Source organism: Crocuta crocuta, unplaced genomic scaffold, assembly GCF_008692635.1.
Source record: "Crocuta crocuta isolate KB4526 unplaced genomic scaffold, BGI_CrCroc_1.0 scaffold118, whole genome shotgun sequence".
NCBI classification, from domain to species: domain Eukaryota; kingdom Metazoa; phylum Chordata; class Mammalia; order Carnivora; family Hyaenidae; genus Crocuta; species Crocuta crocuta.
The window spans coordinates 7,980,721-8,005,959 of NW_027551558.1; the positions used below are offsets into that span (position 1 = coordinate 7,980,721).

Below are 25,239 nucleotides of genomic sequence, written 5' to 3' on the forward strand. Positions count from 1 at the left end.
AGTATTTTTCCATTTTCTCCCTACGTTAATTTAGAGGATAAATACTCTTTTTAAAAAAATTGAGATATAATTAAAATATCATAAAATTAACCATTTTAATTTTTTAAAGTATGTTTATTTTGAGAGAGAGAGAGCACAAATGGGGGAGGAACAGAGAGAGAGCAGAGAAAGAGAATCCCAAGCAGGCTCCACACTATCAGCACAGAGCCTGATATGACCTTAGCCTAAATCAAGAGTTTGACACTTAACCGACTGAGCCCCCCAGGAGCCCTTAAAATTAACCATTTTAAAGTGTACTAGTCAGTGGTTTTTAGTATATTCACGAGGTTGTGCAGACATCACCACTCATTCCAGAACATTTTTGTCAACCCAGAAGAAAACTGTGTACCTGTTAGCAGTCACTTTCCCTTCTGTCTCCCCTTCTCCCACACCTATTTTTCACTTTTGCCCCCTCCCTTGACCAAGGTAAACACACCATGTTTGTATATTCTTCGAATCCAATTTTTATACATTGATTTATGTATATAAATTGTATGTATAAGTATGTCTATATATATGTATGTGTTTTAAAATGCTTACACAAATAGCAGTATGCTATATATGTATTAGTACTATGTAAACATTATTCTGTATTCATAAAAACATCTTGAATTTTTTTTTACTCACATCATTTCAATGTTTCTGGGGAGGGACATCCCTAGAAATCTCTTCACTATTTTCTCTGATGTCACACTGTAGCCACTTTTTATATACCATTTTGTTCTCTAGTTCCCAGCAAGATTCTGGTCCAAGTTCTTCTAAACTGGGCATATAACATTTTCACCCTCGTTCGTTCAAAAGCTTATCTTTTAGGGGCGCCTGGGTGGCTTAGTCGGTTAAGCATCCGACTTTCGCTTAGGTCATGATCTCGCGGTTCGTGGGTTCGAGCCCCGCGTCGGGCTCTGTGCTGACTGCCAGCTCAGAGCCTGGAGCCTGTTTCAGTCTGTGACTCCCTCTCTCTCTGACCCTCCCCTGCTCATGCTGTCTCTCTCTCTCTCCTAGAAGTAAATAAAACATTAAAAAAAAAAAAAAGCTTATCTTTTAGAGGTTAGGTAATGGCACAGCAGATGTGACTTTTTTGTCCCTACACATAGTAGATAATGGTTAGGACATGACATCAAAACCTGTTTTATTATTATTCTCTTCAACATCCACACTGTATTTCTCATTTTCGGCATTTGGGTACCCTTGGTTCTTGGTATCTAGTAATAGGAATTTTATTGTTGATTTTCATTAAGTTTAGACTGTTCATTGATCACATAATCAGTTGAGTGACCATAGGTAACATTTTCAATGGACATTATTTATTTCCTCTACAATCAGGGTGATATAATGTCCAGCCTGGGACACTTGAGAGTAAAGGGAGTGCTCTTAACAATTATGGTGGGGTAATGGTTGTCAATTGGAATGGTCTTGAGCAAAGATAAATATGTAGTGAAGTGAAAGACTGTGATAAACAGTGCTTGGCCGTGTTTGGACAGAACAGGGAAACTGATTCAGTAGTGCTGGGAAGTGAAAGCTCAGTGATCTCGAGCCATCTTTCAGAATCATTGTGAACCTGTGTACCTGAGAGAGTACATGATCCAGTGTATGAATCAGACATGTGACACCAGCACAGGATTACAGTCATGCTTTAGGAAGGAAGTATAAAGAGTGAGGAGAGAGGAAACATTTCCTAAGGTGGTGGCAAGCATTTGCTGAAGTGGTAATGAAAGGAAATTCTCTTTTAGTGTGTCAGTTAAGCTCTAGAAGGTTAATAAACCCTCTTCTCAAAGGAAATGAGTTTTGCCCTTTCTGAACCAATTGGATGCAAGAGTAAAGATAACCTGGGTTTCCTTATCAGAAAACTAAAATTGAAGATAGAGGAGAAATAAGACACTCTAAGATGTTGTTCTGTCACCTTCCTTAAAGAAAGTCTCTTCTTGCATGTGGATTGTAATTCCTATGTTCTTTTGGTGGACTCTCTAGAAGTTAATATGCTAAACTATCTTAGTGATTAAGCTGCTACAGTAGTCAATTAGATCTTGTGAGAAATGTACTAATATCAGTTACAGGGTCTTAGGGTTTTACAGGCATTGTGCTCTTGGATTTGTTAGTAGCTTTCTTCATATTGCTCCTTTGCTCTCTTTAGCTTAGTTAAAACATTCATTTAGCTAGTGTTTATTGAGTGTATACAAAGTACTGTTCCAGTAGGCACTGGTGATAGAGTGGTAAACAAGATAGTTTTGTGACAGCAAGGGTATCACCTGTTCATAGATATGCTAAAGGTGTGGACAGGGAGTTACCCAATAATATTTGAGCAGCTGAACAGATTCGATTATTTTGGATAGCAGTGAATACTGACAGTAAGACAAGCTAATGTAATGGAGAATGCCAGAGGTAGGAATGAGGACTATTAAGATAGAGGTGGTCAGAGAAGGTCTTTCTGAGTAGGTGACAGCTTCATTGAGGCCTAAATGATGAGCCACAACAGTAGAGTGAAGAGGGAGTCCTAGCAGTAGGAATAGCAGTTGTGAAAGTTCTGAGAGAAGAATGAGCATGGCTTGTTGAAGGAACTCAGAATCAGTGCGGGTAGCGCCTAGTGTGGGGAGTGTGGCAGAGATGGGCATCAAGAGTTCTGTGATAAATTTGAGATGCTCAGGCTGGAGATACAGATTTTAGTATTATTGGCATGTGGATGAAATTTAAAGTCCTAGGAATGGATGAGATAACTTACAGGATTGAGCCCTGTCACACTCTATCTTTGAGGTCAAGTAGAAGAGGAGAAGCAGTTGGTGAAGTAGGAAGAATGTTAGGAAATTGTGATCCCAAAGAAATCAGTTGAGGGAAATGTTTCAAGAAGGAGAAAGGTGGTCAGTCGTGTAGAATGCTGCTGAAAGTTGTGTGAGGTGAGGACAGATCAATTTTGTGTATGGATTTCATTTCTAATCCTGACATCTCAGTGGTCTCCAGGGTTTTGCTCACCTTCATCTGGTAAGTTATCACCATCCTGAGTACTTACTTGTAACCCGAACGTGTTGCGTTTCTTATTTTCACAAATGTTCCTCCCTTGAGCCTTTTTGCCATAGCCTTGCCTATCCCATAGACTCTAGCTTAACCGCATTGGCCTCCCCATGATCTCTAGCTGTCTCTGACCCTTCATGGCATCTCCTTGTCAGCATGTCACTTGTGCTCCGTAGTGGTCAAGAACTAGTCTTGAAGCAGAGCGCCTGGGTGGCTTAGTCGGTTAAGCGTCCGGCTTTCGCTTAGGTCATGATCTCACGGTTCGTGGGTTCGAGCCCCGCGTAGGGCTCTGTGCTGACTGCCAGCTCAGAGCCTGGAGCCTGTTTCAGTCTGTGACTCCCTCTCTCTCTGACCCTCCCCTGCTTACGCTGCCTCTCTCTCTCTCTCTCCTAGAAATAAATAAAACATTAAAAAAAAAAAAAGAAAAAGAACTGGTCTTGGAGCTCAGTACAGAAGTACCCTCAGCCTCCTGTTGGTATTTCCCAGGGTGTTGCATCCCAGTACCTCCTCATTCTCTCTTTCTGACTCCATTCCCTGAGTAGTGTGATCACCACCTTCTTGTGGTGGTTTCTCCTCAGATTCTTATTAAACAGAGTGGATCTTCTGGTTCTGCTTTCTCGGTCCTTCAGTTAAAGCCATATAACTCCTATCTGTTTTATGTGTTTTGTACTTTTTTTTTAAAGTAGGTTTCACATCCATTGCAGAACCTAACGTGGGGCTTGAACTCACGATCCTGAGGTCAAGATCCAAGCTGAGATCAAGAGTCAGAGATGCTTTGGGGTGCCTGGGTAGCTCAGTCAGTTGAGCATCTACTCTTGAGTTCTACTCCGGTCTTGATCTCATGGGTTGTGAGATAGAGCCCCATGGCAGCTCTGCGCTGACAGCATGGAGCCTGTTTGGGATTCTCTGTCTGTCTATCTGTCTCTGCCCCTTCCCTGCTCATGCTCTCTCAGTATAAATGAACATCTAAAAAAAAAAAAAAAAAAGTCAGATGCTTAATGGACTGAGCCCTGCTGTGTTTTGTGGTTATAAATTAAATAACATTTTTATGAAAGTGTAATATGCTTGTAGTTTAAAAAAAAATCTGATTACCCTGAAAGGTAATATTGAAAGAATGGTATTCAGCTTCATTTCTCTGTACTCTCCTAGTCTCATTTCCTAGAAGTAGCTATTTTTAGTTCTTTTGGCTGTTCTTTCTGATATTTCCATATTTATAAATGACATATATATGTTGTTATTTCTTGATTTAAAAAAATTTAAATATAATCTGTGGGCTTCCTATTATAGATGAGCATTTGGATCTTATTCCCTTTTTCTTTTGCCATCAGAAATGTGCTGTTGAGCCTCAACTCTATAATTTCCATTTTGTTTTATAATTTCTATCTCTTTATTTTCTCTCTTCATTACATCTTTTTTATCACACTTTCCTTTAATTCTCCAAATTTTATTTAGTTCTTTTTTAGTTGCTGTTTTGAAGTCTTCATAAAGATGTTGGATAAATCCAACATCTGGGAACATTCAGAGATCATTTCTATGGACTGCTTTTTAATCTCCAAACCCCCCGCCTCCCCCACTAAGTATGGGTCACACTTTCTTTTTTTTCTTTGCCTGCCTTGTAAATATATGTTGACCACTGTATATTTTAGATAATATATTGATGCAACTCTAGATTCTTACCTTTTTTTTTTAATCCCTGATGGTGTTGGTGTTGGTTTTGCTTGCTTATTTCTTCAGTAACTTGGTTAGGTTAAACCTACAAAGTTTGGCTCTCCCACAGTATGTGACTACTGATCTCTCTCTACATTTTTATTTTGATTTGTTTTTATTTTTAAGTGCACAGAATAGTGTTCAGCCAAAAACTGGTCAGGGTTTGTAGTCAAGCACTTTGAGCCAGTAAGACCTCTATTCTCTGCTGATGGGTACACATGGGCAGTGGAACAGTCCTACTTTGGGCTGTTTTAAAGTCGGCTCGGGCTTTACTTTCCTCTTCTATTTTAGTTCTTCTGTGTGTGTGCTGGGGTCTGTCAGTCAGGCCTGTGTGGGTGGCTTGGGCTGCTCTGGTCTCTGTTGTGCATGCTCATAGCCTCCAGTCAACCTGAACTGTGAAGAGCTTTTTAAGCTCCTTATCATTGTCTAACTCCCTGGAACTCCTTATTAAGTCTCCTGGCTGGTCTACCAGTCCATGGCTTGCTCCATACGGTACAGTAGCCTCAGGCTAGCAGAGCCACTGACCCACCTTTTCATTTGCCTCAGAGATGCCACTTTGACCCATTACTCCCTATCAGGTGAGTCCCTCTGGCAGTGACAGTGAATCTGCTGATTTCTTCGAGGTCTGCCCCTTCCTTGTTGAACTTCTGAAGTAATATAAGCTGAGGCGGGATAAGGCAACTCCTGGCAAGAAAGCCACATTACTTAGGCTGTTCTTACCCAAAGTGCAGTCGTTTTCATGAATAAAAACTTCTCAGTTGTTGTAGGTCTCTGGTTGATTGCCAGAGCACTGAAATGGTTGTTTTTGACTTGTTTGGGTAGCTTTACAGTTGCTATTGGGGAAGAGAAATCTGTGGACCTCCTCCATCTGTTATGCTCCAAGTTAGAAGTCCCCTGGGCATTTTTAAAAAGGCCGTCAGGTGATTTTGATTTGCAGGCAGTCTTGGGACCCATTACATCGAGGATTCTCCAGGCTCTAAATACATGCACATAAAATCATGGTGTAAAGTTTTTACCATAGTGAATTTCTAAAAAAAGAAAAGTCTTTAGTATCTGAGGGATTATAAATAAGGACCTAATGTTAAAATAGGACCTGAAGATGGGTTAGAATATAGACCTAAATTCTGCCAGGTAGGCCAGATGCCTTTCTTGTTTATATATTAAGGTTGGCCGAGTTAGCCCTTGGACTTGGTATAGTATTATTTTATGTTCAGCTTAGTTGGCTACCATCCATTTCCTAAAACACTTTCCTAATCTAATTTTTCCAGGTTGGAAAGCTGCTTAAGCATGTGCTGTGTTCAGAGGTTGTCTGGAAATCTATGCTTGACGTATTCTTAACTCTGAAAGGATATTATTCATGGTTGACATATTAGAGGAGGGCTAAATTGAGAACACTGGATTATTACAGAACATTAGCTAACTGAATTTTTTGTGATGCTTTAGAAAGACTGCCAGCCAGGCTTTGGGGATATGAGTAATTGTCTAGCTCTGGGCTCCATTGTTTAATGAAGCACGTGGGTAAAGTGCATTGCACCCTTAAACCAGTAGTAGACAATGGCATAAAAAAAATAGCACATCACTCTTATTTAATAGAGTATGAATGCATGGAAATCTGAAATAAAATGCTGGTCAACAGAATCTGGCAGGTAGAGCTATGTTAACATTTTTGGTATATTTTCCTTCATTTTTCTGAACTGGTGATTCTCAAGGTATGGTTCAGGGACATGATTCCCAAGACCTTTTCAGGGGGTTCATGAAGTCAAGACTATTTTTGTAAAAATAAAAGTTATTTGATTATTTGCCTTTTTCATTCTCAAAAGAAATAGCATTAGCAGATATGAGAATTCAGCTGTATTTTGTTAAGCCAGACATTAAAGAGATTTGAGCAAATGTCACTCTACTAAATGTTTTTGTTTTAGAAAACAGTTATTTTTGGCACAGTATGTTATTTATGTTACATGTAATGGGTTTATTTTTTAAAGGATTTTAAATATTTTACATGTTAATTGGTTTTAGTTTCTAATATGGGAAGTATCGATAGAATTCACATAAAAGTTCTTTTGGGGTCCTCTAATTTTGAAGAGTCTTGTAAAGGGGTCTGAAACAAAAAAGTCTGAGAGTTACTATACTAAATATAAATGTAATTGGCATCATATTGGGCATGTTGTATAGCCTACATTTTTGCTTAATATATCACAGATGTTTCCCATGTCATGATTTTTTTTAATGTTTTATTTATTTCTGAGAGAGAGAGAGACAGAATGAGCAGGGGAGGCCATGTCCTTTCTCTCGGAAAGAGAGGGAGACACAGAATCTGAAACAGGTTCCAAGCTCTGAGCTAGCTGTCAGCACAGAGCCCGTTGCAGGGCTCGAACCCACGAACCGTGAGATCATGACCTGAGCCCAAGTCGGATGCTTAACCGACTGAGCCACCCAGGCGCTCCTCCCATGTCATGATTTTTATTGGGTCCATAACATTCTATTATATAATTACCATCATTAGCTTAACCTTATAAATAATGGTGACAAATTTTGCACATATCAGTTTCTTATAATTTTTTTTAATTTAAAAGGATTTGCAGTTCACTGGCATAGCTACTAATTACCTAGCATTCTACAAAGCACTGACATAAAAAAAAATCTAAAATGTGATTCCTGATGTAAAGAGAGTAAACAACAGATCTGAGATTGCTTAATATTAGGAAGGCCTGCTTGCAAGGTTGGATGGACCTTGGCTCATATCCGAGAACTTGGCTGGTAAACACTGATATAAAACTGACCTTACGTTATAAGACTGGTTTATTGTGCCTAAATTATTTACATAAGCAATTTGGTTTATGCCGAACACCTGCTTTCCTTATTAGAATGAGGAATTTTGGTATGTGGTAGGCAGGGAGCTTACCTACATGACCAGCCTCCAATAACAACCTTGGGCACTGAGTCTCTAATGAGCTTTACTGGTAGACAACACTTTGCATGTGTGTCACAATTCATTGCTGGCAGAAGTGTGTCCTGTACCACTATTGGGAGAAATCCTGGATGCTTGTATTTGGCTGCTTTTAAGACGTTTTGTCTCTAGTTTTCTGAAGTTCATTTATGGTGTTTCTTGGTATAGATTTCTTTGGGTTTATCTTTTTTGGAATTTTCTTAGCTTCTTTACATCTTAACGTATGTTTATATCTTTTGCCAAATTTGGGATATTCTAGCCATTATTTTTTCTAATACTTTTTCTACCCCACTCTCTTTGTCTTTTCCCTCGGGAACTCTGTTGATAAGAATGTTGGATTTTAGAGCTTTGTTATAGTTTCAGAAGTCCCTGACACTCTTAAAATTTTTTTTCCAGTCTCTTTTCTCTTTGTTGTTCAGATTGGGCAATCTTGATACTGATGACAAAATCATCCTGATGCTGGCTTCTGTCTTCATTCTGCTGTTGAGCCCATACATTAAATTTTTTATTTCAGTTTTTGTATTTTCTGTTCTAAAATTTCATTTGTTTCTATAATTTTTATTTTCTATTTCTTTGTGTAGGGTTTCTTTCTTTTTTTCATTTAATCTGCCCGTTGAAACATTTTTATGATAGCTGCTTTAAAATCTTTATCAGATAATTCCATTATCTGTGTCATCTTGGTGATGACATGTGTTCATTGTCTTTTCTCTTTCAAGTTGAGCTTTTCTTGATTCTCAGTATGATGGGTGATTTTCAGCTGTATCCAGGGCATTTTGGGGATTATGAGACTCTGGGTCTTTTTTAAGTTGTCTGTCTTAGCTGGCCTTCTCTGACACCAGTTTTGGAGGGGAAGGCAGGCTGCCACCTTATCACTGCCAGGTGAGGATAGAAGTCCAACCTCCTTACTTTGCCTCTGTTGATCGTGGGAAGGGGCTCCTTATTACTGCTCTGCAGGGGTGGGAGGTTGGTTCCCCATTAGGCCTCTGATGACACCACTCTGGCTGGCAGAGAGGGGGGAACCTATTTGGCCTCCACTGACTTCATTGTGTGGGCACTTTACTATTGAAGGGTGATGAAAGTCCTGGCCCTTCGTATAGTTTTTTCTAATATGGCCCGTGTGTGTGTGTGGCCGGCCTTGTTATAGTTGGATAGGGGTGGAAGTCTAGACTCCCCGATTGGCTTTTGCTAGTGAGGTGGGGATTGTACCATGGTTGTTTTCATGTTGTTTGGTCAGGAATATAGTGGTTTTATCTAAAACCACTTGGTAGGTTTCCCCTTGTTAGGTTGCCCCATCCTTAGTCCTTTGGCTAGAGAGAGTGAGTTTGTCTTGGGATGTTTTTTGTATGCTCCTGTTGGTGTTTCCTGGATGGTGGCTTCTCCAGTACTCAGTCTGGAATATATGAAGCAAAAAGAGAACTCACTTTTGTGTTGTTCCCTGGGTTCCATGGTCCCTTCTATCTGTTGACTTCTGTCCACCTTTAAGAATCTTCCTTGTGTTTGTAACATGTAATGTTCAGGGTTTTTATTTTATGTAGTGGGAAGAATAAGGAGATGTCTATTTTGATCTGTAACTGGAGTCTTGTTTATGAACTTGATAAAATTCATTTATGATGTTGTCATCTGAGGAGTCCTAGTCTGAGATTTTACTTTTATAATCCATTTCACCAATATTGAGTTTAGAGTAATATTACCTATCTCTACATTCATTTTCTGGTTTATCTAGTAATTGTGAAATGTTTTCCTGTCAGTTTCCTTTAGTTGTTGTTGCTGGTGTTGCCATTATGGTTACAGGAAGGAAAAATCCTAAATTCTCAATTGTTTTCGGTGAAGTTTACAAAAGACTACAAAGCTAATGTCTCCAGGCCAGTGAACTATATTTATGTCAATTGGACCAAAAAAAAGTCCTCCGTAATTCAAAATAAAGACAACGGAGAAGGTGGGGATATTACTGGGTGGATAGGGAGATAGGAAAGAATAAAGAAGTGAGAGATGTGAAGTTTGTGGTTGATAATGAAAAGTCCAGAAAGAAACATAGGAGAAGAATTTGAAAAGGTTTTGCAGAAAAATATTAGGAGAGAAAGGTAGATAATAAGGAACAGAGGAAAGTGAGGAGAGGGAAGCAGAAAGCTTGAAATAGAGCGTAAAAGGAATAACCAGATCTAGCGAGGGAGATACAGAAAGTGGACATGACATTTGCTGGTAATGCTAGTCCATAGTGTAGGATTAGCTGATGATTAGTATCCTGCCTTTTATTTTTAAATTGTATGTGAGCGTGTATTTATTTTCTATTTAAATTTTATGCTTTTTAAATAAAGATGACTCTAATGTAGAATAAAATGCTCTGTCTAAAGGGATTCTTCATGGGAAAATACATACCATTATATCTTTTAGAATACAAATTTTTGTTTTAGGAATAAAGCAAAAACCTCTTTGGAGAAGTGTCTGCCAATAAGTTTAAGTACTTAAAAAAGTTCATAGCTGTCTGATAATTTTTACTCCAAACTCCTTATAGCTTGTTGAATTTTTAAAAATCAGGTTTAATAGAATCATGGTCAATATATTTTAGTAAAGAAGAGTTATAAACATATGGCTAAATATACTCTAGTAAGCATTATCCTAAGTTACGCAGTTTATTGTTTTTTCATCTCATTTCACTATGATCATGGAATTTAGGACTTTATGATAATTACTAAAAAGAGATTGCCCTGTCCTCTGGGAAATCAAGGAAAATGATTTGCAGCTATTTAAATAAGAAACTATTTCTAAGAGGGGGTTGTAATGCAGCATCATTTCATTATCTTAACGTGTTGTGCTTTATAAGATGAGTGGATAGATTTTAACTTATTAAGCCTTAACTGGAAGTCTGTTTTGAATGATATTGTTAATGATTATATTATTTCGGGGACAACCTGCAAACAGTGATTGTGTTCCAGAAAACTTCTCACCCATAACTTCTCAGGTATTCATTCACTAGCTAGGATTCTCTTTTGTAAGCATAGTGAAAGCATTATGTAAGGGAACAGAGGAATTTTACTGCTTCTTTTAATCTAAATAAAGTATATGTTTTTGTGTATCACTGGGCCCCATTTTCCCTTTTGAGTTTAGAAGGGTACTGCAGGTCTTTTTCTAATCCGTGCTTGTATGGTAGATCCTGACTGGAATACTCTAGGAACATGGAATATCTTGTTAATTCTATATAATTCTTAAGAGGTCCTTGGAAATAGGTGTCCGCTGAATATTTTAGAATCTGTCTGTGCCCCAAGTATAATCTTGAGGATTATGGCCTGAACATTTTAATGACCCCCTTGTGTCCCTGGATCTCTTAACACACAAGCTAGAGAGAGGAGAAGCAGCTAGTGGATGGTGGAGCAGAACTACACAAATTTCCAGGCTGCTCGAGTCTGGACCTACTTTGAGGACGATATTGGCTCAGTGCTGTTCAGTGGGTATCTCAGCATCACCTTGGAGCTTGTGAGAAATTCTTAAGTACCATGTCAGACCTACTGGAAGCAGAATCTCCAGAGGTGGGGGTCCAGAATTTTGTGTTTTAACAGTCTGTGTTTTAACAATCCAGGTAGTTCTTATGCACAGTAATCTTAGAGAATAAAATACTTAGTCTTGTTTATAACTTCTGGCTGTCCATTCTAATTAGAATTGTCTGTTCAAATTCTGTTCATCCTATGTCATTTGGACTCCTGTTCACTATGTCTTTTAGTTTTTTTTTGACTAGTTCTTTTTTTTTTAATTTTTAAAAATATTTATTTGAGAGAGAGAGAGAGCGAGTGGGGGAGGGCTATAGAGAGAGGGAGACACAGAATATGAAGCAGGTTCTAGGCTCTGAGCTGTCAGCACAGAATCCAACACGAGGCTTGAACTCATGAACTGTGAGATCATGACATGAGCCAAAGTTAGACTTTAACCCACTGAGCCACCCAGGTGCCTCTTTTCTAGGCTAGTTCTAAAACCTTTCTGAATCTAGTTCTTTTATTTTTAAAGTGATCTTTAAGTAGGAAATTGCCCATAATTTCATCTGGGCTGCCTTCGTTTTAAATAATGGTTGCATAAGAATGATGAATGTGCAGTGAAATGTTTTTCAAAAGCAGTGACTTCCTGAAAAGTAAAGCTTGTTAAATTNAGAGGGATGGACCAGATGACTTATCAACATTCTTTCCAGTGCCAGAATTTTATTGTTTAATATATATTAAAATTAAGAAATTTAAAAGTGGATTTGATTTTTGGTAATTTTAATTTTTTTTTTTTTTAATTTTTATTTATTTCTAGGAGAGAGAGAGAGAGAGACAGCGTGAGCAGGGGAGGGTCAGAGAGAGAGGGAGACACAGACTCTGAAACAGGCTCCAGGCTCTGAGCTGGCAGTCAGCACAGAGCCCGACGCGGGGCTGGAACCCACGAACCGCGAGATCATGACCTAAGCGAAAGTCGGACGCTTAACCGACTAAGCCACCCAGGCGCCCCTGGTAATTTTAATTTTAACATAAGCCAGTTTTTACTTTCATTTTTTACTTTTAGTTTGAGAATGAGACAGAGAGCAAGGGAGGGGCACAGAGAGAGGGAGAGAGAGAATCTAAAGCAGGCTCTACACTGTAAGCACAGAGCCATTTGCGGGGCTTGAACTCACGAACTGTGAGATCATTACCTGAGCCAAAATCAGGAGTCAGATGTTTAACCAACTAAGCCACCCAGAAGTCAGTTTTTAATGTTAGTTCATATATTTCAGTAGTACCCCCCACATCTTGCTAATAAAGAAGTACTATTATTTGAAAAATGACATTTTTTGTTCTGTTTTTATGTATTACATATTGGATTTTAGTTTTTAGCACCTTTTTATGTTAATTTTTCATCTATACTGTTCACACGGTTTTAATTAAATTGTTGAGTACAGAGCTATTATTTTTAAATTGTTGAACCATATGAAATTGCCATTTTTGTCAAAAATAATCAAATATCGGCAATTTCATATGGCTCAACCTAATAAGTCTTTTAAGACTTTAATATACTCTCTTACTGGAAAACTGGCTTGACTATTTGATTTGAAGGAGTTAAAGTGGTTCTCTGGAAATTTTGTACTTTTCAGAGTCTTAGGTTCATAGAACATGATTTATACTTTTGTTGTCTAATCTGGATGTATAATTTTCTGCAATTAAAAAGTTATATTGGGAGTACCTGGGTGGCTCAGTTGGTTGAGCATCTGACTATTGGTTTTGGTTCAGGTCATTATCTCATGGTTTGTGAGTTCAAGCCCCATGCTGACAGTACAGAGCCTGCTTCCTGCTTGGAATTCTCTCCCTCTCCTTCTCTCTCTTCCCCTTCCCTGCTTGTGCTTTCTCTCTCTCTCTCTCAAAATAAATAAACTTAGAAAAAAATTTATTAGGTTAGATTCTGTCTATAATAAAAACAAACAAATTAGGCATTTCCTGGTAAGATGATAGTAGAAAAGTTCCCACCCAGTCTTGCTGTGTCCCCCCATAGAAATTGATTGAAATGATTAAAGAAAAGCAAAAAATAAGAATTGTGCTGGTAATGTTGAAAACAGAGAATTGTGAAACACATAATCACTAATTTGAATAAATTATTTGTCTGTTATGCTAAAGTATGAACTTCTGGGATGATACACTACTTTCCTCAAGGGAGCAGTGTGGTACTGTGAGAAAGAGAGGTGGAGAAAATTCTAGAAGTCACTAGTAAGCCTGTTTGGGTAGATGATGAAGGATGGACTGCCAGGAGGGCTGTGGAAAGATCATATGTAACTCCTTTCTGTTTAGAGGAGCAACAGCATTCTGTGGTATTCTGGCAGGACTAGCTCAAGGCTTTACACCACACATACTCTTTCACTGCATGGCTTTCTGGCTGGAGTGTGGACTTGCTCTGATGTCATGGAGCGAACCCGATTAATACGGAAGGGTGGGGTTAGAAACAAAGGATGGATGTGAGAGATGGGAAATGACCCAGTTGGAACACTTTCACAGCTGTGGGCTTTGGGCTAAGAGCAGACCAGTATCTGGGCCTGAAAGAAGGTACTTAGGACTCTCTCCAGCACCCCGTGGGCCCAAGGGATGGATCTTTTCACAAGCATGGCCCGGTCATATGAAAACAGGACAGCATTTTGGAATTACGATTGGGGGTGTTTATTCACTGGTACTGGTTACTCTCTCTACTTGGTGAAGCTGGCCTCTGGGAAGTTGGTTTCAAAAAGTACTAAGAAAATAGAGAGACAGAGACTGCCCTCAGGTCCATATCCCACCTTCCCACTCAAGAGCTGCTAAAAGATCTAACCTGTATGCCATCCAATCTCTCCTGCTTACTTTTTAAAAACTTATTTTTTTCAAGTTTGTTTATTTACGTTTTTATTTTAAGAGAGAGAGAAGGAGAGAACAGGCGGGGGAGGGGCGGGGGGTGCGGTGAAGAGGATCCTAAGCCGGCTCCATGCTAATAGCAGAGAGTCTGATGTGGGGCTGCAGCTCACGAACTGTGAGATGATGACCTGAGCCGAAGTTGGATGCTTAACTGACTGAGCCACCCAGGCGTCCCTTAAAAACTTATTTTAAAAAGTTTCAAAGGAAGATGAGTTACAAGGGTAGTACAAAATGACTTTTCTATATGTTTCATCTGGTGTGAACATACCTTTGTATCAATTTGTAGATAGTTTCTTTTCAGAACCATTTGGGAGTAAATTACAGAAATGATACCTTTTTATCCCTAAATAATTTAATGTTTCTTTCCTAGGAGCAAGGAATTTTGTTCAAGTACTACAATGTAAGGATCATACTTAGGGAATTTAACATTTGCACACTATCTACTGTATATTCTGTTATTTTTTTCCAGTAATGTTCTTTGTAGCATTTAATTTGTCTGATGTAGGATCCAGTCCATGGCTGTGCTTTGCATTTTGTTGTCATGACTCCTTTAGTCTCTTAATCTGTGATAGTTCCTAGTAAGCCTTTGTCTTTGATGACCTTGACATTTTTTTTATACCAGAAGCTTTTTGTTTTGTACATTGTCTCTCAGTTTGATGTGTGTTGTTTCCTTGAGATTAGATTCAGATCATGCATTTTTGGCATGAATGCTGCATAAATGAGGTGTGTCATCTGTGCATCATATCAGAGGCAAGTTGTATCTGTTTTCTGGGTGCTGACATGAACTTTGATCACATAAGTAAGATACTTGACAGGTTTCTTCATAGCAAAATTAGCATATTTTCCCTTTGTAAATTAATAAGTACTTTGTAGTGAAATACCCTGAGGTGACATAAATACTGTTCGTTCCTCAGAAAACTTTCACTGGCTAGTTTTAGCATCCATTTAAAAAAATTTTTTTTTCTGAGAGAGAGATAGAGACAGCATGAGCAGGGGAGGGTCAGAGAGAGGGAGACACAGAATCCAAAGACAGGCTCCAGGTTCTTAGCTAGCTGTCAGCACAGAGCCCGACGCAAGGCTCAAACCCACGAACCGTGAGATCATGACCTGAGCCGAAGTCAGACGCTTAACTGACTGAGCCACCCAGGCGCCCCTAGCATCCATTTTTGATTCTTGGCTGAATCGATTATTGCTATGATATTTGTAAAATGGTAATTTTCTAACATTCATCATTCCTTCTACATTTATTAGCTGGCATTCTACTAAAAGAAACCTATCTCGCTCACCTGTTAATTTTTGTTTATTATTTTCTTAATGTTTATTTTGAGAGCGAGCAGGGGAAAGGCAGAGAGAGAGGGAGAGAGAGAGAACCTGAAGCAGGGGTTGAGAGCTGGGAGCACAGAGTCCATGCAGGGCTTGATCCAATAAACTGAAATCATGACCTGAGCCTAAATCAAGAGTCGGATGCTTAACCAACTGAGCCACTCAGGTGCCCCTCGTTTATTATTGATATGGAATCATGGATTCTTATTTTATTCAATAGGTTATATATAGGCTGTTACTGTCAATGTTTGTTTTGGTACTTAAGTTGTCTCTAATTTGGCCAGTAGGGGCCCCTCAAGTACCATGCTATTGCCCTTTTGACAAGTCCTGTCTTTTTTTAAAATAACATTTTCTTAGTTTACACCAGATTGTTTCAGGTTCATCTTAAAATTATTTCTCCAGAGTTCTAATTCTCTTTTTGGGCAGAGGATGTCAAGAAACACTATCTCAGCACTGTGTAAGTGTTAAGGAGAGGATTTAAATGTTCATGTAAAGACGGAAGAACTGAGAGGACAGTTTACTCATCTAATTTTGGACACAGCCTGCTTGGTGTAGTCAGCCCTCATCCACACTATCAGGCCCTGGCAGTCCACACTGTTTTAATTCATGTAGCCTTCTAATGTGTTCTGATCTCAGAGCATATTCCCCTTTACTTTTTTTGACTCTTTAAAAACACTGTCTCCTGTAGATGAATTTTAGAGTCACATGTGAAAAGTCATATTCTAAAAAAGTTTCAGTGTTCTTTTGAAAGGTATTGAATTGACTTTGTTATTTAACTTAGGGTAGAATTTATCTTTTTTTTTTTTAACAAGATTGAATCTTTTTGTTTAGGATTAAGAGATTACTTCATTAACTCTTCCATTATAGGTTTCAGTAAAAGAGTTGTAGTTTTCATCACGGGAATCTTTAAAAAAATTTTTTTAATGTTTATTTATTTTTAAAAGAGAGTGTGACCAGGGTAGGTACAGAGAGGGAGGGAGACATAGAATCTGAAGCAGGCTCTAGGCTCTGAGCTTTCAGCACGGAGTCTGATGCGGGGCTCAAACTCACGAACCACAAGATCATGACCTAACCTGCAGTTGGACACTTCATCTGTGGAGTCACCCAGATGCCCCCATCATATGAATCTTGCATATCTCTCGTTATAATCATTTTAGTTTTTGTTAGAGTATGATTGTGTATAGTTTTATGTTTGTGAATAGTATCTTTTTAACATTTCTTTTATTATGAATTTACGCATATGGACATGCGCCTAATTATGAATGTATAGTGATGAATTTTTTGGACCACTACTCAGGTTAGTCATTAGGACCTAGTTGGCATTCTGAAGCTCCGTATATGCCTCTTCTGCTCACAGCCTGCTTTTTCCTTCCTTCCCTCCGAAAGCCAACAAGTTAAGGAGAAAATAGCTGCTTACAGGGCAGTTGTTCAGTATAGAGAAAACGACAGTTGAGCAAGACAGACTTTTATTCCCTGCCACAGAATTCTGATGAGATGTTTATTGTGTGAGCTTTTGTGTAAGGGACAAAGAACAAGATAATTGCCTGTTTTTAAGAATAGCTTTATGAGACATGCAGATAATATTTTTTGTAAGTCTGTTTCTTATTGAGTCTATCCTTGAATAAGGCCGGTATAATAATATTAAATAAAAAGTAGTCTTTCTAAGGTGTGTTTTGTTTAGATATCAAAATAGTAGCCTTGGATTATCCAGTTTGATACAGAAGTTGAAAACCATTGTTCCGGTTTCTTGTAGTTTAATAAGATTATAGAAATTGCTCATAGTACTCTCATATCCCTCAACTACCTTTCAGCATTGCTGATCAAAATTAATGGTTTGTCTTTGTCTTCCACCATCTCTTAGATTTTGATGTCAGATTCTGTCCTTAGGCCTCTTCTCACTGTGTGCTTTGTCTCTAAGCTGTCTGATACTATTGTTTCAGTGCATTTATCCTCATGAAATCCACTTTTATTTCCCAGGCCGGGTTTTCCTGACCTGTGATTCTCTCAAATTAAAATGGATGACCTTTAACTGGGGTCATTTTACATCTGTCTAATAAAAATTTTTAGGAATAAGGAGTCAAAAAATTTTTTTAATGTTTATTTTTGGGAGAGAGAGAGAGAGTGAGCAAGCATGAGCAGTGGAGGGGCAGAGAGAGAGGGAGACAGAATCTGAAGCAGGCTCCAGGCTCTGAGCTAGCTGTCAGCACAGAGCCGGACGTGGAGCTTGAACCCACTGACTGTGAGATCATGACCTGAACCGAAGTTGGACACTTAACCACCTGAGCCACCTACGTGCCCTTAGGAATCAGGAATTTGACCAAAGTCTGACCTAGGGAAATCCTTGCAGAATAGGAAGTACAGAGGGAAAAATCCTATAGAAATTAATGATAATGCTATCAAAGAGGTAATACTCAATTAATTATATTATCAATTTCAATACCTCATCTCTCTGTCGTCTTAATACAAATAAAGTCTTTATATTTGAACCAGTTGAGAAATGATGCTAGTATTATGCTTGAAATGTTAATTCTGAAAACTTTGTCCTTTTCTCCCTGTCTTTACATTTCTGAAGGACTAAATAGAAAGTGTTTGCATTCTTACAGGTATTAAGAGCATTAGGGTTAGTTGTGGCTTCATTAATAACTTGGTTGGGGCTCTTCTTTTAGTTCTGTTTCAGTATATAAGTGAATATGTTTCTGAAAAATGTGACTTTAAAATCTAATCTTAAGTTAGGTTTTATGTGTTTTCTTAAGGAAATATATTAAAAACTTTTGATTTTGCTTCTAGAAAAACTGATTGCTTATCAACGAGAGTTTCTTGCCTTGAAAGAACGTCTTCGAATAGCTGAACACAGAATCTCACAGCGCTCTTCTGAATTAAATGCCATTGTACAGCAGTTCAGACGTGTCGGAGCAGAAACAAATGGAAGTAAGGATCCATTAAATAAGTTTTCAGGTACAAATGATATTTTTAGTTTCATAAAAATCATGTTTTCAAAGGGTTGTGTGAAATAATTTATTTGAAAGTAGTGTAAAGTAGCTTATCAACCAGCATATATTACTCTTTTCAGAGAGTAACATCGCACAAAGCTTTGTATAGTGGTGAATTATAAAACAATTTGTATTAATTACTAAATTTGATTTTAAGAGAGTAAGATTTAGATTTCGGTTGTATAAATTTCACCAACAACAGCAAAAAAGACCGATCTTTTCAAAAATATATTCCAAACAAAATTAAAATTTAACTTTTTTGCATGTTTATGTTGTGACTTGTATGGACTCAGATGGACTCTGGAGAATCTTTGAGCTGTTTGAAGCAATTACTACTTTTATCTCTGACTTACAAGAAAATAAAATAGTTTCATTATAGTGGGCTGTTTTAGGGATATCTGATCTGTTCCTTCCCTACAGAGTAAGATGAACGTCAGTTGTCTTTTCTCTGTTTCTGTCCTTTTCTTAGTCTAATAATTAAATTGACATATATATATAATCAGTTACCTCAAAATTTATGTAATCTGTCAAGATTAATATAACTTTTCATTTAGCTTCATCTTTTACCATTCATTCTTCTTGCCTTTAGATTCACTACCTAACCTTACTTAAAAAAATTTTTTTTTCATGTTTATTTTTGATAGAAAGAGAGACAGAATGGGAGCAGGAGAGGGGCAGAGAGAGAGGGAGACACAGAATCCGAAGCAGGCTCCAGGCTCTGAGCTGTCAGCATGGGGCTTGAACCCAAGAGCCATGAGATCATGACCTGAATCGAAGTCAGATTCTTAACCAGCTGAGCCACCCAGGCACCCCCCTTCCTTACCTTATTTTTGAATTTTCATGCTCTGTGCTTCCCCTCCTGATTATGAAATTTGTATTATGGCACAGTAACATTTAAGTGTGGAATGGAGTAGATAATAAAAAGTCACCCATAAGCCTGCTGTCAAGTGATTTCTGTTAACATTTTTTGTTTTTTCTAGTCTTTTTTCCATGTAAGCTTATCTTCAAAATTGTGATTGTATGTTATAGCCTGATTTTTACTTTTGAAATTATGCTATTAGCATTTATTGTGTCATTTAATATTCTTTAAAAATACCATTTTTAATGGCCTTTTGTCAGTTAGCCATATACTATAATATATTAAACACTATTTTACTATTAGGCAAGTAAGATTTTTCTGCATTATTTTTTCTCCCCAGTTTATAACTCTGTAATGAACATCTTTGTGTATAACTTGGTCACATTTCTGGTAGCCCTTAAGTTATTTTCATTAGATTGTGACTTCCCTAAAAACAAGGATCTATGTTTTGATGTCTGTTGATTTCCAAACACATGACACAGTGCCTTTGACAAAATAGATAATCACTAAATATTTATTGAGAGCATGAAAGTGAAATTCCTAAAAGGGAAATTATCGAGTGAGTCATAGGACAAAAATGTTTTACGGTTTTTGATGCTGTCCTGAATAGCTGTAACATACATCACATTATCACCAAAATTTAATATTATTATTTGATCTGCTAACTTAATAGGTTGAAATTTGTGTTTTGTAATTTATAATTGTTTCTTATAAAATTAACCATTAGTTCCATTAAACGTTAATATCATAGTCATTTGCATTTTTTGTGAATTTTTAGTTCTTGTCACATTTTTAATGGAGTCTTCATATTGTTTTGCATGAAATCTCTTTTGAGGCTTTAAGTCCTTGCTGCTAACTTCCATACTAAAAAGGTTAAATTACAGTAATAGAGTTGGGATTTTAAAATGTTGCCTACCAGATTGGAGTTTTTATTTCATGTTATATTAAGGGATTCATTTATTCCTCCAAAAAAAACTGGAAAGTGATTTGAAAGTTAGGATCTGTACTGAGCATTCTCAAATTGTTCTGTTTAAATTACTATACTTGAATTAAAAAAAAAATCTTCCATTTGAAAATTTGGTAAAATAGAATACCTTAAGGAAAGAGAAAATTATGGGTGGTGAATGTGCTTATTCCGCTTTCATAAATGGGGTAGCATGTTTAGAGTGTGCTCTGCAGGGCCTGAGTTCTGAACCATTGCAACAGCAAGTGATGAATGCCCCACATTCTGTTGGTGCTTTGACTGACCTTTTTGGTTTCCTTCGGTGATGCTGTCAGCATCACGACTCTTAGACTCTGTTGCAGAAGTGTCTTTTTCATTTTTAAGGGAGATCTCATTCACCAAAGTATGAAATCAGGAAAGAAAATTCTTTAGTTCTGGTTCTCATAAATTTAAAATCAGCAACTTCTGTAGTAAGGCACCCCTGTGTGTTAATTGTGCTTTTTTGTTTTAGATAATACCCTAAAGCTATTAAAGGAGTTAACAAGCAAAAAATCTCTTCAAGTGCCAAGTATTTATTATCATTTGCCTCATTTATTGCAAAATGAAAGAAGCCTTCAGCCTGCTCTGCAAATTGGTAATGGAAGAAGAGGAGGTATGTTTATTTTGTTCCTTACTGTGGTTGTACTGCTGGTCTTAATTGGATCTTGGAATATAACATTGCCCATTAGAAGCCTGGCAGGTCAAAGAAGAAGAATTCCTTCTCTGTGCATATTAACTTAGGACCCCTTTATGTTGAAAGGGGTTGGACATTTTTCTCCATAGATCTGAGTATAGAACTGAAAAGGGTCACGAGAAATCTGGTTTAAGCCCCATCTCCAGGCAGAAAAATGGCTAACCTTTGTAATTTTTCTGTTTTAAAAAGTTTAGAGGTAGAGTGATGACTGAGATGACTTTGTTGTATCGTCTTTCAGCATTAATAGCTCTTCCAGTCTTTTCAAGATTAGTTTTCTTAAGTTTGCCCCTGCTTTTTCTTAGTTGGAAGGCATATATAAACTTTTTTTTTAATCTTTAATACAATAAGAGAAATACTTTGATTTGCCTTTTTTTTTTGAGAGAGAGAGAGAGCGCGCATGAGAGAGCACGCAAGTGAGCAAGGGGCAGAGAGAGAGAGAATCCCATGAGGTGCAGAAGAGCGTGAGGGAGGGAGGGAGAGAGAGAGAAGCAGAGCTCACCTGAAGTGGGGCTCAAGCTCACCTGATGCAGGGCTGGAACTTGCCAACTGTGAGATCATGATCTGCGCCTAAGTCAGATGCTTAACTGATTGAGCCACCCAGTTCAATATATTTTTTTTCTAATATATTGAAAAGGTAGTTCCTGCATATTTTACTCTTTTTGTTAGAACCACCAGAGCTTCTTGAAGTTTCCTTGTGGGCCCTCTTTACCATTTTTTAAATGATTTTAATTCCTTTATTTTGATTTTGTTAATCTTTTCTTTGGAGATTTTAAAATGTAGAAACCATAATATCATTTTAATCCCCTAATAAGTCTTTAACAAATGACAAAACCATTACTTAGTAGATACTGAAATTCATCTTTGTAATAATGTTTTTGAAAAGCTGTTTTGATCTGCTTTTGATTCAATAGGATTCTTAGGTATTTTATTTTGTGTGTGTGTTGCATTTTCCCATATTATTTGATCTATCAGCATATGCTTTTATATTTGTCTTTTTTTAAATTCTATCTTTCTACTTTATGAATCATTTAAAATCTTTTTAAGGAAGTGAGAATTTTTAAAATATTATGTTAAGACTAACTCATTTTTCCATTACCTTATTGATTCAGTAAATATCCAGCAGGTGCTGGATGTACAAAGACTAACAAGATGTGTCATGTACTTTATTTTCTTTAGAACACTGTTAATTATTTCTGCAGTTGATAATCGGTCTCTCCCTTGAATAATCACTATTTGGGTCAGATGTCCCAGCCATTTAGTACATTTGTTGGTTTAGATGATAATCTTCATTAATAAGAATATCAAATGAAAAGAAAGTGTGAATATTTTTAAAGTCATTTAAAACTTTAGAACCTCTACATTGGTTCAAGGACGGGCACCTGTGTGGCTCAGTCGGTTAAGCATCTGACTTCGACTCAAGTCATAATCTTGAGGCTTGTGAGTTCAAGCCCTGTGTCAGGCTCTATGCTGACAGCTCACAGCCTGCAGCCTGCTTCACATTCCGTGTCTCACTCTCTCTCTGCCCCTCCCCTGCTGTCTCTCTCTCAAAAATAAATAAACTTTAAAAAAAAAAAAAAGAACCTCTAAAAAGTTCTGCAGTAGCTCGTTATTATTTCGTGAATATAACATTCTCTCTTATCCTTTTGAAGATGATTATTCCATCCCATTTGTTCGTGACTTTATCATAAATATAATGAAATCTTGGTTAACCAGCTTTCTACTAGGTAACATTCTTACTAAGCTGGCACTATTTTTGAGAGGTAGAAAACTTGAAGAAAAAAAAAAGGCAAGAAAACCCTCAGATTTACCTTCCTGAATCCTTGGGCAATGGTTTTTAACATTTTTAGAGTCACAGAATCCTTTGGATGTCCTAGGAAAGCTATATACCTTCTACTTAGAAAAATGCACATAAAAAAGTAATTTTGTATGTGATTTCTGGGATTTTGTAGAACTCCAAAAACTTTTTGAGGACTTTATATTAAGAACTCTTGTTTTTTAGATAAAGGAAAAACTGCTTCTTGCTACAAGTTCTGTTCTTCATTGGTCAGGCTGATTAATGAGCAGCACTCAGACCAGCACCTAAGTGCTCCAGGGAGACTAGTGCTCCAGGCAGCTATGGACTGTCTGAAGAGGAGCTGGAATTCCTATGTGAACAAAAAAACTGCCAGCCCACCCTACCCACACTGCATCTAGATCCTCCCACAAAATTTGCAGAGGAGGCTGCAATAAATAGATAACAGTGTGTGCAGATGGGTAAAGGGGCATATTGTACAACCAGCGTTACAAAATATTTAAGGAAACCCACATCGTGAATGACTTAATACTCAAAGGAAATTGAATTTGCAGAGCAAGCACAATATAATTTAGAAATTAAACACAATTATTTTCAAGGGATGAGAGGCCAGTTCATAACTGACTATTGTAAAAGGATCAGTTGGAAATCTCTGTGTTCTGATTTCATTGATTATACTTAAAATTTACATATAAATGGACTAATAAGCAGAGTAGATACAGCTGAAGATCAGATTAGCGGTCTGAAAGATTGAGTAATGTAGTTCTTCTAGAATGCTGCATAAATGGCACAAAGAATTTGAGTAGACAAAAGTTCTAATAAACCATCTAATAGAAATTTCAGAAGTAGGGAATGAAGGGAGTAAAGACAGCAAATAATCAAATATGTAATAGAAGAAAAATTTTTTTGAGTTGAAGAAACTCACAGCTCTTCAGATTTAGGGCCCATTTAGTGCTGAGCAAGATGCCTGAGAAAAGACCCTCCATAGGTTACCTACCAAAATGGCATTACTGACGGGTAGAGGACAGCAGGTAAAAAAATCCATGAGCACCTGCTATGTGCCAGGTACTTTGCCAGGTACTTAGATACACAAAATTAGATGGAGTTCCTAGTGTTGTGGAGCTTCAGTCTAAGTAAAGGAGAATGCATGAGTCTAATAATCAATTATATAAATAATTATACAGTTACAACTTTAATTGGTGATATAAAGGATACCTTGAGAATGTCTAAAAGAGGGATTTGCCTTAATTAAGGATTTCAGGGAAGTCTTAAAAATGCATTTGACCTGACAGCAGTGAAATATGTCATTCACTGATGAAGATGGGTATCTTGGTTGCTTAATTCTGCTGTAAAAATTACCACAAAACCAGTGACTTAAAACAACGTAAATTTATTATCTTACAGTTTTGGCCAGAAGTCCTAAAATTGGTGTGTTGACTAGCGTGTGTTCCTTCTGATGCTTTAGGGGACAGTTGACCTCCTTTCCTTTTCCAGCTTCTAGAGGCTGACTACCTTCATTAGTGCCCCCGTATCTGCAGATTTCTCTGTGACTCTGACCTCTTGCTTACATTGTCACATCTCCTTCTCTCACAGACTTTCCTACCTTCTCTCATAAGGACTCTTGTGAATTCATTAGTTTCATCTGGGTAACCCAGAATAATCTTCCAGTCTCAAAATCCTTAATCATGTCCACAAAGTCCCTTTTGCCACGTTAGGTAATATATTCACAAATTCTAGGAATTAGCACTTGGACATGGTGGGGGGCATTATTATGGCTACCATATGGGAGAAAAAAGTATTCCAGAAAAGGAGAAGAGCATCAGAAAAGGCCTGTGATGGAAAGGAGCATGTGTGGAATGTTTTAGAAAATGAAAGGAGGTCACTATAGATGAAGTATAGAGTGAGGGGAAGGATGGAATGAGGCTGGAGATGCATTGGAGCCAGACAACGCAGGAGCTTGCTGACCTTTTATTGGATTTGGCTTTTATCTTACCCAAGAACAGAAAGAACCCCCTGCGCTCCAGTGGCTCAGTTGGTTAAGCATCCAACTCTTGATTTTGGCTCAGGTCATGATCTCACCATTAGTGAGTTTGAGCCCCACAATGGGCTCTGCGCTGACAGTGTGAATGGAGTCTGCTTGGGATTCTCTCTCCTTCTCTCTCTTCATTTATGCTTGTGTTCTCATTCTCTCTCTCAAAATAAATAAACTTAAAAAATAAAAGTTAAGCCCCTGAAGGGTCTTAACCAGGCCTTACTTAGGATAACTTTATAAGATTTAAATTTTGCAGGGGCGCCTGGGTGGCTTAGTCGGTTAAGCGTCNAATAAAACATTAAAAAAAAAAAGATTTAAATTTTGCAAGGGCACCTAGGTGGCCAGTCGTTTGAGTGTTGCCTTCTTAATTTTGGCTCCGGTCATGATCCCAGGGTTGTAGGATTAAACCCTGTGTCAGGCTTCACACTGAGTGTGGAGCCTGCTTGGGATCTGTTTCTCTCTCTCTCTCTCTCTCTCTCTCTCCCCCCCCCCCCCCCTCC

At 37.8% G+C, this 25,239-nt stretch overlaps 1 protein-coding gene across 2 annotated transcripts in view; it reads left to right on the forward strand.

Moving 5' to 3' along the window:
* MGAT4A (alpha-1,3-mannosyl-glycoprotein 4-beta-N-acetylglucosaminyltransferase A) overlaps window positions 1–25,239 on the forward strand; it is a 112,333-nt gene that overhangs the window by 19,506 nt on the left and 67,588 nt on the right. The window contains exons 2-3 of one of the 2 annotated variants that reach the window (XM_077749371.1): window positions 18,178–18,345; window positions 20,694–20,834. In XM_077749371.1, the coding sequence (XP_077605497.1) occupies window positions 18,178–18,345; window positions 20,694–20,834 (309 nt within the window). The remainder of the gene's footprint in view (window positions 1–18,177; window positions 18,346–20,693; window positions 20,835–25,239) is intronic. The other variant, XM_077749372.1, reaches the window with a different exon arrangement.